Genomic DNA, 12,028 nt, shown 5'->3' with positions numbered 1-12,028 from the left:
TTAAATGAAGCTACTTAAACATTTTAAAAACCTTATTTACTTTACATACAAGAATAGTTTAGTTATATATTATAGACTTATAGAAAGAGACCTTCTCAAAACTTTAAAATGTATTACTGGCACGCAAAACTTTAAATTAGAGTGAATAAATGAAGACTCGGCGCACCACTTCTGAAAGGTTGCCAACCCCTGGTTTACGAGATGAAAGCTCATTTGGAAACTTGAGTATAAACTTGCAGAAAGCTTGCTTGTGTTTTCTTATTAGCTTATTGTTTTTCCTGGTGAGAATTGGTCAGATATGGTGGAAACATTCCCCTTAAACTGTAATCCTTTCCACCCACTTTCAGAATTTAGGAATACTGATAGTAGCATTTAGTAATTTGGGCCATGACCCTGCAAACACTTCAAGCAGCGGAGTAGTTCTTTTGGTTTAAATGAGACTAATCTCATGTCATGTGTAAAGTTAAGCACGTGTATTTGTTTGAAGGATAAGGGCCTGTTTGTGGCCCAAATCCCAATGTGAGGAGCACAGTATAAGCATCTAAACAGGATGGAAGAGATGCCTGAGTTGTGGCTGAGGAACACTTGGAGAGAAGGGTACGTCAAGGTGGCTTTTAGCTAACATTTTGTGCGCACCAGCCTTGGGCCCTGTGAGTACTGGTCTGGACCAAGTGTTAAATTAGAGAAACCTGGCCTGATCTTGCTTTGAAAGATCAGAATCTGATTCCTTGGTAAGGTAAGTCCCCAGTCCATGCACTTAATATCTGGCCGGTACATCTCAGGTAGGATGCACCTGCCTGGAAGAGAGGGGGTGGGGGATCTTCCCCTCTTCTGAAAGCTAAGCTCCTAGTGCAGAGCCAGGCAACCCCACTCCCGTAAACAAGCCACCCGCCCGGCCCGGCCTGCTGCCCCCAGGAGCTGGGTTGCCATGTGGCAGGACTCAGCGGGTAGAGGCTGAAGTTCCTGGCGTGCAGCAGGGGCTGAGCGAGCGGGGAGCGCACAGAGCGGCCTTCCGTGGCGCGGTGCGGGAGGGCGGGAGGGAAGGAGAGAGCAGGAGCTGCTTGAAATGCTTGAAATAATTCCGCTTCCGTTTGGAGCAGGGAGCAGCCGCTCGCTCCAGCTGGGTTTCAAACCTGCCTCCCCTCAGCCCTGCACTCGGGCGCGGCATGGCAACCTCTCCCCCGAAATCCCCCTCGGCCCCCAAGTCCCCCACCACCCCCAAGTCGCCCCCGTCGCGGAAGAAAGATGACTCCTTCTTGGGCAAACTTGGCGGGACCCTGGCCCGGAGGAAAAAAGCCAAAGAAGGTAAAAGGGCCAGGTTGGCCCGGCTCCTGGCAGCGCCCGGGGCTGGGCGGCCCCGGGGAGGGGAGAGGGGCTGGCTGCGGTGGGGTGTGGAGGAGAAGCAGGAGGGAGGGGCAGCGCCCCCAACCCCAGCCAGCTCCCCGCGCGCTTTGCCCTGCGCTGCCCTTGGAGCAGGAGCAGGAGCAGGGCGGACGGGACCGTGGCGCTCGGCGCGCTCTGCCCCGCAGCGGGGCCTCCCGGGAGGCTGCGGCCGGGCCAGGGGGCTGAGGGGCTGGGTGCGCCCGGGCTGCGGCTCGCGCTGTGTTTTCCTGTGGAACGCGTCACGCTCCAGAAAAATGCTGGAGCCCCGGGCGGGGGCGGGGGAGCGGGAGCGGCTCCTCCGGGGCTCAGCCTCCCCCCAAGCTGAGCGCGCTCCCAGTGCCCTCCCCCATGCCAATGCCCCCTCCCTGCTCCTGCACCTCGGAGCGCATCATCGGCTGCTTAACTATGCGTAGCCTCTGGCTTGCTCTGCACGCCCTAAGCCGCCGGGGCCGGGGCGGTCTCGGTTGGTGGAGGCTGGCAAGCCGCTTAAACTCGTGCTCTGGCTAGTAAGACAAGGGTTGTCTTTAATGCAGACTCTGGGGTGACAGGGCCTCTTTGCACGCTCCTCGGCGGTGCTGTGCTGGGAGGAATTTCTTCCCAGAATGGGTATAAAGCAGGGAGTGTGTGTGTGTGCATCTCAATTTATGTTCCCTGGGAAAATGTGCAGTTGGCAGCTGGACAAGGCAAGCCTACAGGGCGATTTGTGTGTTTACATTGCTGGAGCCGCTTGCGGCGTTCAGAGAGTGGAATTTGTAGTTTATGAAATGTACCTTAAGCTTCATTTTCATCTTCATTTCAGAGCTGATTGGAGAATCTAGCGATTACAGTTACGAAAGAATAAGGAGCCAGAGGGGATTGTGTGGGGGAATAATGTATTTGGGCCGAATAACCAGTTTCCTACAAAACAGAAGTAAAAAATCATGAAAAGGATGGCAAGGACTTCTCACTGAGCTTCGTTACTAATATTTTAATGAAAAAATCATAAGTGGCTGGTTGGGAGATGCACAAATTAAAGACTTGGGGATATTTTCCAGGAATGTAGGACCAGATTTAGGTGGGGCAAGGGAAGATGTTGGATGAACACTTAGGGAATTTATGCCATTTCACTAAAAGAGATGAAGTGCCAAAATAAAAATAACATACACATAATGGGTCTGAATCAGCTATATGGTCACATTCTGCTATGCCACCAGTGTGAAATGGCCCTAAAGCTGTCTTTACTAGTGCATGGAGGATACTTTTCTATGCACATCTGTCCTGTTTATGCAGCTATCCATCTTATATAACTCTTCTCACTGTAGTTCTTGTATCTACTCTGATATAAGGGTGATCCTCCTGTGGCTTAGAATTAGTTTTGCTGGAGGAAAAGGTGCATTGGCAGGTTGCCCCGGGCCACACCAAACCTCTGCTTTTGGTTTTGTTCCCTTGTAGCAATCTGGCATAAGATGGAGCAGACTTTAGGCATCTCTAATTTCTTGCAGGGCCCCAGCAGGAATAGTGCAAAGGTCAGTTTTGAGCACCCGTGCCCTGAACTGTGCTCTGTGCAAATCAGCCACAAACCAGAATCTGGACCAGTATATTTAAAATGTAGGTTGTAACACTAACTGAAAACACTAAGGATGATCATACCCTCCTTGACTTGTCCTGTTATGGCAAGCTGTGGCAGCACAGATTACTTTATGTACAGTTGCATGTTGATCTGAGAGGTTGGTGGAGTATCAAAGCCTAACAGGAGGAAATAACAGTGTTATACTTAACTTAGAATTTCTTTGTTTCTGTTGCTTTATGTCAACAACATTTCCTTTATTTTTCTCATTTATTAAAGAAAAAATTATTTAAAGAAATGCATGAGATTAAATGACCTACATATATTTGTGGTATATATTGTACACATGAATGATTCTTACTACAGTGGGGATTTTTTAGTCTGAATCATATTTTTCACTGTTTACAAATTACAAATGATTTCATTCGACATTGCACATTTTACTAAACATGTTTGACGATATCGATCTCAAAACAAAGTAAAATATTTTTCTCTCTTTAAAGTTTTCTTGTAGTCTGTGACCTTCTCTCAAAGTAACTCATGATTAGACTGTTTTTAAAAAGATCTAGAATATTAAAAGAAGAGACCACCTTTTCCCCTGTCAGATTTTGTATGAGCCTGGTATAGTGATTAAATCAGGGGACTGGAAGTTTTGGATTCTATTTCTGACTTTACTGATGAGTCCCTTTAGCCCAGATCCACAAAAGGACTCAGGTACCTACCACCCCACTTGGGAGCCAAAGCCCAAAATTTACGTTCCACTGAGATCCTCAAAACCCCTGCTCGGCTGTAAATCTGGGATGTGGGAAACTGGGATTCAGTTTTGCCCTTTGCCTGATGAGGAGAAAGGATTTAAACAGGGGTCTCCCACCTCTCATGAGAGTGCCGTAACCACTGGCCTATGGGATATTCTGATGCAGGTCTCTCTGTTTCTCCTATTGAAGCTGTTCCACTTTTGCTAAATAATTAAATAGTCATTGGAGTATGGGAACTGGACTCTGGGTCTTCCACCTTCCAAGTAAGTGCCCCAGCCACCAGGCTGTAGAGTCATTCTCATTCTTGCTTTCTGTTAGTTAATGTTGGAATAGGAAATATTTTACCCTCAATATATGACATAAATACTATATCCAGCTTTGTTCCAAATACATCTTCGAAATATGTACAGAATTTTCCCTCACCATTATCGACAATTTTACCATCTGCATCTGTACTGTTAAGAATCCCCTTTTTCCTGATTATTTATTTATAATTCTTTATTTTCAGTAATGCTAGCGGCCATAGATGTTTAGCTGTTACATTTAGCTTCCCTTATCAATTGCCCATGTGTCTTACTTGCCATTAACTACAGCTTTTTCCCCTATTTGTTATATATTGATTTGTAAGTGTTCTTAAACAATTGCCAATTTTCAATTATACTTTTCTGTTTAGATTTTTTATCTCAATCAATTCTGCTCATTATTTTTAGCTTTAGTAATTGGACCCCTTTAAATCTCCAAGTATTTATATTACTGGCTGGGGCTGTATTCTGTTTGCACAAAACAAATGTAATCAGGTTACAATCACTTGCACCTAAGCCATCACTTTTATTTACTTGATCAAGTCATCTTTGTCAGTCAAAATGAGGTGTAATATTGAAATACCCTTTGTTGGGTGCAATACTACTTGTGTTGGAAAATTCCCTATAATTTATGGAAAATCCAATGGTTTTTTTACTGCTGGCAGCATGAGACCTCCAGCATATGTCCCCTAAGTTGAAGTTCCCTTTGATTACATGCTTTTTCTTTCTACACATTTGAAGTAGATTCTTAAGAAGCCGTTTGTTCTGTTCTCTAGTCTGATTTGGTGGTCTGTCAAACACTCACCAATATCGCATTTTGTACCTTATCATTTAAAACATTGATCCATAAACATTTAAGATCCTGTGTTTCCAAGATGTCAGTCATCTAAAACAAGTAATGGTATCTTTGCTGGAGAGTGCCACCCATCTCCCCTTTTACCCTCTCTAAACTGTGATTTTAACATTCCAGTCATGCAAATTCTCCCACCAGATTTCTGTAATATCAACCGTGTCAGTTTATTTTCATGATTTAACAGTTCTTCCATTTTGTTATCCAGGCTTCTAGCACTGGGATATAGCAGTTAAAGAGTTTATTCTCTTTAAGTGTCAATGGGTCTTCTGCTCACATAGGTGCTTTTGAAAATCCCACCCTTTATCTTTCTTGTTACATAATATGTTTATATCTTTGTATATATCATATTGTTACATCTAGGGCAAGACATTTTAAATTATTTCTCCTGGCTCTTCACAATAAAGATTAAAAATTAGCAGTAGTTCTGAATGATTAAAGAAAAGATATTTTACCTATTGTAAGTATTATGATAGGCTGTTACATATTAAGACTTTTTGTAGTAAGTGTTTAGATAACGATTGTAAATAATACATCATACATATCCAAATGTGACTTCGCAGTTGTGTCATCAAAAAGTGCTTTGAAACAGTCAAGACAATATTGAACTCTTTTACAAATTGTAACAATAAAGACAGTGCCCAAATACTCTGCCAAATCAAAGTCCAGTTGGCATTTAAAATGTCTGTGTACGGTGAAGAGTTATGAAAAAATAAACTAAGGAAACTGCTTGTGAAAGCAATAGTAAAACCTACATCATTCCAAATGCAGGAAAATAATTTGTATAAAATTCCTTTATATGAATATTTTGCATTTAGTGAACTTTTCCTTCAAGGACTCGAAAGCTCTTTGCAAAGGTTGGTATTATCCCTATTTTACAGATGAGGAAACTGAATGATCTAAATAAGTTAAGTGACTTCTCCAAAGCTGCACTGTAAGTTCAGTGGCAGAGCAAGGAATAATAGACATTATTCAAAATAAAGAAATACTTGACAGACTATAAAGTACCATGCCAGGATCAAAATCTAGAGAATAACCTGAGATGCTCCTACCTAATAAAACTGATTTCAGCTATGGTCTGAACAGATGTTAGTGCCTCAATAAGGAAATGTTTATATGTAAAATATATTGTCACTGAAATAATTTTTAAAACAATTTTACAACACCTAAATTTTGGAGATGAGAAATGTAGTTTGCTTTATACAAGGTGTTACCATCAGTTCCTCTCACATGGCCTCTTGTACTGTATTTTACTGGCAATTTGTCATTGGCTATTGGTGTAGTTTAAGGATGGATAACTAAACTCTTAATATTGGGGCTAAAAAGGCTGCTTCTCTGATAAGATAAAAATGTGTAATAAAAAGGTTTTCTTTCTGTTAACTGTTGTATCCAGTGACATAAAAATCAAATGCCTAAATCTGTGTAAAATGTATTATAAATTGTCCTTGTAATGTAAGGATAATCTTTTAATACATGCTTACAGGTGAAATAACTAATTTTCACTTAATACAAGAAATAATATGATCCTGTCCAGTTTAGGTAAATTGGAGCAGGATCAAGCCCTTAAATAAATATTTAAAAGTTTAATTCATCCCATATATGAAACTGGAGCAGGTTCAATCGTATAACACAGGGATAAATACCTTAGCTGGCCTATAAAGCCCATTTTACTTGCAGTAATGCTTTTTACCAATTAGAAACACTTTTGTAAGCTCTTCATAGTGTTCAAGACCACTTTCTAGCAAATCTTTAAGGTAGTGGAAGAAGAGAACAAAATGATCTCTTCCTTTTTTATTTTCTGGTGTATTCCATTATTATCTTATGAGTATTTCATGGTGAGTTCAGTAAGGTCACATATGATTGTTCTTCCTGAATGTTCCTGGCCTGGGCTGATGGACATAAAAATTTCACACCTCATAATAGCCTACCTTAGTGGAGAATCTTAAAAATTGGACCCTGACACTCTAATAAATCTGTGATACATTCAGCAAGGCAGAGCAAAGTTCAAAATTGCTTAAATTGGCATAGGAGCAGATGCAAAACAGACAGTTTGGACCCATGAATTGGATGGAGAGCAATTACGGTTCAATGTATGGGCTCAGTCAGACATCCAGTTGATATGGCATCAATTTTAAGTAATTTGGCCTCTCTTCTATCTAGCTTATTTGGTGCTGATGGTGCAAGAGTTAGAATGAATTTTCCTGTAGCTTCCACTTTTGTGACATTATCTCCCTCATTTTTCCGTATTTTTTATTTTGTTTTCACTTCAGTGCTAGGGGTCAGAGGAGCTTGTATTTCTACTGACTTTGAAGGGAAGTTAATGATGTTAGGAAAATCTAAAACATATACTCTGTTTCTTGCTAACATCCCCAAAATTCCCAGCCTTTAAGTTGATATCAGGTTGGGTTCCTGAGTGTAATGTAGTTAGAGATAAAAAAAATAAAATTGACTACAAGCATGCGGTGGTGTGAGCTTTTCAGATATTTTAAATGATCTGAAATGTATACCTTTTATAAAAAGTAACTAAAATGCTGTGTCATATGTCTGATTGAAGGACAGAGGAATGCTCTGCTCTTGATATATATGTCCCATCATGGAAGAAATTTATTCTTTAGAGTACAAACAATTTTCTGTTTCTTTTTGAGACCTGAGTACTACTTTTTATTAACCCAATTCTGCAATCCCTCTTCAAGTTAAATACACATTTAGTACTCATGCAAGCGGTTTTAGTGTAGTTAGTGGGCCTATTTGCATGACTAAGTACTATTTAGCATGAGCAAGGGTTGCAGAATCTGTCCCCATTGTTGTAAATTCTACAGAAATATGGGATTGAGGTTTGTTCATCTCTACTTCGTGCTTCATTTGAAGGGAGTGAGTAGGGATTCTAAGAAAGTTTAAATGGGTTTTTACTTCTACTCTTGGCTAATATTAGATTTGAAATGGGATACACACTGGGAAGAGGAATAGGTACGTATCAAGACCTTCTTATTCTGTATGAGAAAGTAGGTAAAGTTTGTGAATGAAACATTAGTATTTTGTTTCTAGGCCTTATTATCACATTAGAATTGCAGTATGCTTGTGTTTCAGAGGTCTGACATGGTATATTTCCTCAGGATATTGAAGTTAATGCATAGCATTTGAAGTGTAGTATGTGATTATAACCTTCCTCTCCCTGGTATACTACATTTATGAACATTCTCTTCTTCCTTATGTACAGACAGATGTGGTCCTAGGTGTCGGGTGAAATCCAATTAGTATCACCTCTGAAAAATGAAATGGGTTGGAGCAGGCACTGAGAAATGGAAAATACAGTGAGTTGATTAAGTAGCAGGAACAACTGAAAATAAGGAGGAAAGAAATGATGAGAAGAATAGTGAAAGAGGAGAATCCAGATTGCCTCACTCCTAAGAGTTAAATTACTTTTATTTGTTGTCTCTTCACTCCTATAGACCTTTCTGAACATATCTGCAGTATTTATAAGGAAGAGAAAGTCTACCCAGATAAAGACTTCAGTCTGTGAGTTTGTCTCAGAAAATATGTATCAACTGTTTATTAGTGACAGCCACCACTATACCTTTAATGGCAGGGAGTACCAGGTATGTGCTGCTTGCACTGAAGCAATTGTTCAGCACAAGACAGCAAAACTGCAGAGGTAATTATTCTGTGCCAGTGTGGACAGGAAATACAAGGGCAGCACCTGCAATGGTGCCAGGTGCCCTCCCAGTGCAGTCTCACATTGCTCCTGCCCACCGTTGGTGACAACTCTGACAGTTTGGAATGCTGGCTCTGGCTCCCGCCAAGTTGTTTCCTACTAGTTGCAGGTAGTTCCAAGAGCAGCTGAAGTGGTATTTGGATTCCCGGCCTGTTTGCACTGGTACTGCTCTCAGCAATAAACAGGACACTGTTAAATAGAACTTCTGTTTTTAATTATTTAATAAAAAGTTTAAAAAACACATTAGCATTTGTATTTGTGCTAAGCACTGTAAATACACGTACACAGTGAATACAGTCCCTGCCCCAGGGAATTTACAATCTAAGGTTCTTCAACATTATCTTCTAAGTATTTAAATATCTTTCTATCTTTTACTCCCCTCTCTGAGGCTTTGTGAAATTTAAATTAGAATATTTCTGACATTTCAGCACCTTTTAGTCTCAGTATTGCCAACTCTTCAATCTAGCAATATTTGGTGTTCTCTTGCAGCTTCAGCTCCTGGAGTCTTGTGGTTATAAGTGATTCTCACCTTTCATTTTTGTAAAGTATATTTCTAGCTCCGATGATTGCAGACAAAAGCTTGAAAGAGTGACCTGAAAGTGTACCCTAGAGGTTCAGAAACCAGAAGGCCAATAAAAAGAACCCTTCATTATTTGACTTAAAAATCATGACATTTAAAAATAATCTCCTAGTTTTTTGGCACCTGGCTTATGATTTTTGATCAATTGGTGTTGACAGTACTGCAGTCTTTTAAAAGTATTTGCTTACTATTTAAAAAAAAAACCCACCAAAAACTCAGTAACATTATTTAACTTTTAGAATCCTGATTCTTTCCCTCAAGTTGTTTTTAGTTGTTGTCTAACCCTATAAAAAACAGACAGTATGTGAAGAAACAAAAGTAAAAAAAAGGTTAGAAATTGGGACAGTCCCCTAAGGCTCATATGTGAGAGATGCTACCCCTATGAAATAAGGATACGTCTGTACCTTGCTATATGTCCTTACTAAGGCAGCCAGTGAAGCAGCAACTGCTGGATGCCAGAGACTTGAAACTGTTGAGGAAAGGTTAGTACAAAACCAGCAAATTATACATGGAATCACTAGTGGAGAAACACCCTCTTCCTGTCCTTTGAGATCTTACCATCTATCTGTCCTACATCCACAATTTGCATGCTATAGTCCATAGTCCCCTAGAAGTCCAAGGGAACGACTGCCACCAATGTGATGGGTGTGGGTAGGGGTCTAATTCTGGGTGCAGAGGGTCCCTTTGAGGATTTTGCTTGGACCACTCCCTGGTCAGATGTCTCTGGATCGTAAGGAGCAAATAGTACCAGTGCAATTTGAAAACAACACACTTGGAAAGCCACAGACCAGAACAATTCACTTACTTCCTTGACCATTGCCACTCATCATCAAAGTATCCCTGCATGTCCTACTGAGGGAGAATCACCCAACCCAGGTACAGTACATTCTTCTTGTAAGGGCAGCATCAGGAATTTGACACATGCATTGAGCTGCCTATTGAGGTAGCTCAGGACTAAGGTGCTTGTGGGATACATGATCTGCCTTTTCAAACAGAATGTGATTTCCCCATGCCACTTTTGTATTTCTTAATTTTTTTGTCTGATTTACCTTTTGATTCAGAGTCTTTTTCATGCATTGAACTGTTTTTGCGTAAGTCCGGGTTTAATCCCTCTTGACTTCTCAATAAGTCTCTTTTGTGGAAAAAAGTTCCTTGAATCCTTGTGCTTGTGTTTTCTATGAAAATTGGCATGCAGGCTCAGAGCCACTAAATTCTTTTTGGAACTGAGTCAGTCCCAGGTTAACTGGACAATTTGCTTGCTGCAAAAAAATGTCCTTTTCCCACTTCTTTTTTTTTTTTTACCCTGTAATAATTTCTTCATCTTCTGTTCTTATTGGTGCCAAAACAGAATAAAACAGACATTTCCATAGAGTAGATTAAAGGAAGTGTAAATACACAGTTTTAAAAGCATTCTGTGTTAGGTGCTGAATTCAGCAGAGCCCTGTTATTACTAAGTATGGTTAAAATTACACATTGTAAAATTAGTATTGTGAAAGCCTGAGTTAAGAAGGATTCAGCATTCTTGGGAGCATCATACACTTGTGCCAGATACTACCTTCAAGGACTGGGACTGTCTTTTTGTTCTGAGTTTTCTAGCACTTAGCATAATGGGGGCCTGGTTCATGACTAGGAGTCCTAGGTGCTACAGTAATGCAAATAAATAATAATTATTTAAACAGCAACTTCCACAAATTATAGATCTGATCTTGCAAATGCTGCCAGTCGTAGTGCAATGGGAATAGCAGTGTTGTGTGTTGTATGCATTGGCAGGCCCGAGCCCTATGTGTGAAGATACAAACATCTCAGAACAGGGAAGGCACTGTGATCAACAATGAAAATAGGTCAGGCCATAGGCAGTGGCCAGATATGAGAAAGGGCACACCTCCTGATCACTCCAACTCATTTCACCTCAGTCCCAGGTGAAAGGAACTAGATACATAGGAATTATCCAGATGAAAGGTAGAAAGGATTAGCCTAAAGTGTTGTTTAACATCATCATTAATCAAATGGGGGAACAGCCTCCAACAGTTTAAAATTACCATTGACGTTTCAAAATTAAAAGTCAAAGCAATAATCGGAAGGAAAGGTACAGCCAAAAACCAGCTCAGACTCTTGTGTTTTATTTCAGTGTGAGTTTTCATTCATTCCTTTGGATTTAGCAGTATTGCTATCCCAGAACTATTTGACAAAAGATACACATCTGGACCTCAAGGATTAATGTAAATCTAGCTGAATAAAACCACCCCAACATAATAAATAGAAAATTATCTTGGTTTCATTACAGTCTTTCCTCAATACAATGAGCCCCTGTAGTCAGGATAACCTTTAAATGTAGATTCAGAGCAAAAGAAAATACCACTACAGTTTTCTTATAGTTTCAGGAATCTGTCTTGAAGGTGAGGAATCCTTGAGGTTTTCTCATCTTCAGCCTTATCAATGGAAAAGATCTCCCGGGCTCTAGAATGAATGAATAATATATTGGGAGGCCCTAAATCCTCAAGAAACTCGCCAGTCTCCCAAGACTACTACAAACGCCCCCCGACTTAATGCAATCGTTCTGTTCCGGAAAGCCTTGCGTAACTCGAATGTTGCGTAAGTTGGAAATGTATACCCCTACGTTACGCAAAAATTTCTGCAACTCGAAAATCCTATTTTTGATTTATGGAACTTTTCCCGTAAGTGCGAATTTGCATAAGTCAGGTCTTGCGTAACCCAGGGAGCGTCTGTAGTCTAAAGTTTTGAGAGTCCCACTAGGCCAGTATCCCTGAAAGGCAGCTTATTTTTTGTTTGGTTCTTTACTTTGTTTGATGACTTTGAAGACAATGTAATACCATGCAGGGTGACCCCCTTTTCTGACCCTGCCGCTGGCAAAGCAGTTTAATTAGTGTCAGGCCTCCTAA

The 12,028-nt window shown here is 40.6% G+C and overlaps 1 protein-coding gene across 2 annotated transcripts in view; it reads left to right on the top strand.

Annotated features, from left to right (window-relative positions):
• Positions 1 to 576: 576 nt before the first annotated feature.
• PARVA (parvin alpha) overlaps positions 577 to 12,028 on the top strand; it is a 103,482-nt gene continuing 92,030 nt past the window's right edge. The window contains exon 1 of one of the 2 annotated variants that reach the window (XM_045013480.1): positions 577 to 597. Coding sequence is in view for 1 of the 2 variants with exons in the window: in XM_045013478.1 (XP_044869413.1) it covers positions 1,167 to 1,305 (139 nt within the window). In the remaining variant the exon portion in view is untranslated. Of the gene's footprint in view, positions 598 to 1,063; positions 1,306 to 12,028 lie in introns of those variants that run through there. The other variant, XM_045013478.1, reaches the window with a different exon arrangement.

This window comes from Mauremys mutica, chromosome 4 (assembly GCF_020497125.1).
Source record: "Mauremys mutica isolate MM-2020 ecotype Southern chromosome 4, ASM2049712v1, whole genome shotgun sequence".
In the NCBI taxonomy this organism is placed as follows: Eukaryota; Metazoa; Chordata; order Testudines; family Geoemydidae; genus Mauremys; species Mauremys mutica.
This window is presented reverse-complemented; position numbering and strand designations above follow the sequence as displayed.